Here is a 1,795-nt window from a genome sequence, read left to right as displayed (position 1 = left end):
GAAATTTCGACGCAGTTTTCATCGTATTGCGGATATACCGGTGGCGGCAAATATACCGACTGGTGAAAAAGTTGTTCGGGCCCATTTCAAAAACTTCACTCTCGTATACCAAACTGTCTGAAAGTGTAACTTCATCGAAACTTCCGGGAAAAATGAAAACAGAAGGAGAGCGGGGGGAGGAGGGAAACGTACATTCAAGAAGCGATTTTTAAATGTATAAATCTGTTTAAAATACTGTATGCTAATATTAATATCCAACGAGAGATAATTATATTATTTATTTTTTAATTCGAAGAAAATCGCTTCGATAAAGCTATTTTTCTTTTTTTTTTTTTAATTTGAATCGTTGAATTATATTATATAATTATATCATGTATATGTAAATTCATTCTTTCAGTTATCTCTGTGGAGGGGCCAAATTTCAATATATCGAAGGTCGATCGATCGCACATGGGTTTCTATCTTTGCATCGCGACCAACGGAGTGCCACCATCGGTCAGCAAAAGAATCATGCTCACCGTCCAATGTAAGTGGCAAAATGTAACGAGGAAAATTTAATCGTCGCTTTGCAACGAGATTTTTAACTAATTACTTTTAAAATATTTTTATCTTCAATTCTTATTATTATTCGGTAATAATAAAATGCAAAAGTTAAAGGCAAGTAAGAGGCAAGGAAAGGAAAATGTTTATTCACTCGGCACGGAAAATTTGTTTTTCTTCTTTTCAGTTCCGCCCATGATTTGGGTGCAGAATCAATTGGTGGGCGCCCAAGAGGGACAACAGTTGACTCTCGAGTGCCTCTCAGAGGCTTATCCCAAATCCATCAATTATTGGACAAGGGATAAGGACGAAATAGTTCCGCAAGGTAGGTTAAAACAATGATTCCATTGTTTTCTTTCCTTGCGTACATAGTAATTACTCATACCAGTGCTTCTCAACCTTCTTCGAGACCATGATTCTTTTTATAAAATATCCAAATATAACAACTCTTTATAAAGTATGCGTATGTAAAAAAATATATTTAATAGATCGAAGAGACGAATTCTATCCTCTTTAATTAAAATTTCTTATTTTTAGCATTTTTTTTTTTTATTTTTCAAAATAACCCAGAATCATTTTCCATTATATTAATTATATCAAAAAATATTTGTAATAGAAGAGAATTTTATCTTTGGTTAAAATTTTTCTTATTTAGTACCTTTCTATTTCTCGAATTACTTTAAATTCTATCTCAAGTCAGTAGCCACAAGTTGAGTAAATCCACGGGGAGATGAATTCCATTCTTCTTCTCTTCCCTATCCTTCTTCTCTATCCTACCTATCTTTCCACTTTTCGAGTAACCTAAATAATCTACGATCTCTTTCCATAATTATAGAAAAAAAAGAAAAAGAAAAAAGAAATTCTTAACGGAATCCTTTCGTTTCTTTTCCAAGTAAAATTCCACCCTCATTTCGAGCGAACGAGTAGAGCGAATCCACGCGATCTACGCGAAAACTAGCCGGTCGTCACCGTGAGCCCCGGCCTCTGTATCGACCATTGAACCGTTTCTCTTCCTGGATCGATCCTAACCTTTCCAAAGGTATAATTACACGGGCACGATGCGTTCTCTTGTTGCACATGCCCCTATCCCCAAGGAGGAAGAGTAACGAGCTCTTTGAATAACGAAAGCTCCATGCCAAACGCATAAACACGGGTACAAGGCGGTATGTATAAACGTTCAACCCCGCGCTTTATGCTCGCCCCTATAAAAGCCAGCTTTAGTACTCTTTCCATCGATCCACCCTTCCTTTCAGAT

At 36.2% G+C, this 1,795-nt stretch overlaps 1 protein-coding gene across 5 annotated transcripts in view; it reads left to right on the top strand.

Annotated features, from left to right (window-relative positions):
• LOC102680502 (lachesin-like) overlaps positions 1-1,795 on the top strand; it is a 122,807-nt gene that overhangs the window by 108,816 nt on the left and 12,196 nt on the right. For all 5 annotated transcript variants that reach the window (XM_031508173.1, XM_031508174.1, XM_031508172.1 and 2 more), the window contains 2 exons: positions 398-526; positions 728-865. In XM_031508173.1, the coding sequence (XP_031364033.1) occupies positions 398-526; positions 728-865 (267 nt within the window). The remainder of the gene's footprint in view (positions 1-397; positions 527-727; positions 866-1,795) is intronic.

Source organism: Apis dorsata, unplaced genomic scaffold, assembly GCF_000469605.1.
Source record: "Apis dorsata unplaced genomic scaffold, Apis dorsata 1.3 scaffold_77, whole genome shotgun sequence".
In the NCBI taxonomy this organism is placed as follows: Eukaryota; Metazoa; Arthropoda; class Insecta; order Hymenoptera; family Apidae; genus Apis; species Apis dorsata.
This window is presented reverse-complemented; position numbering and strand designations above follow the sequence as displayed.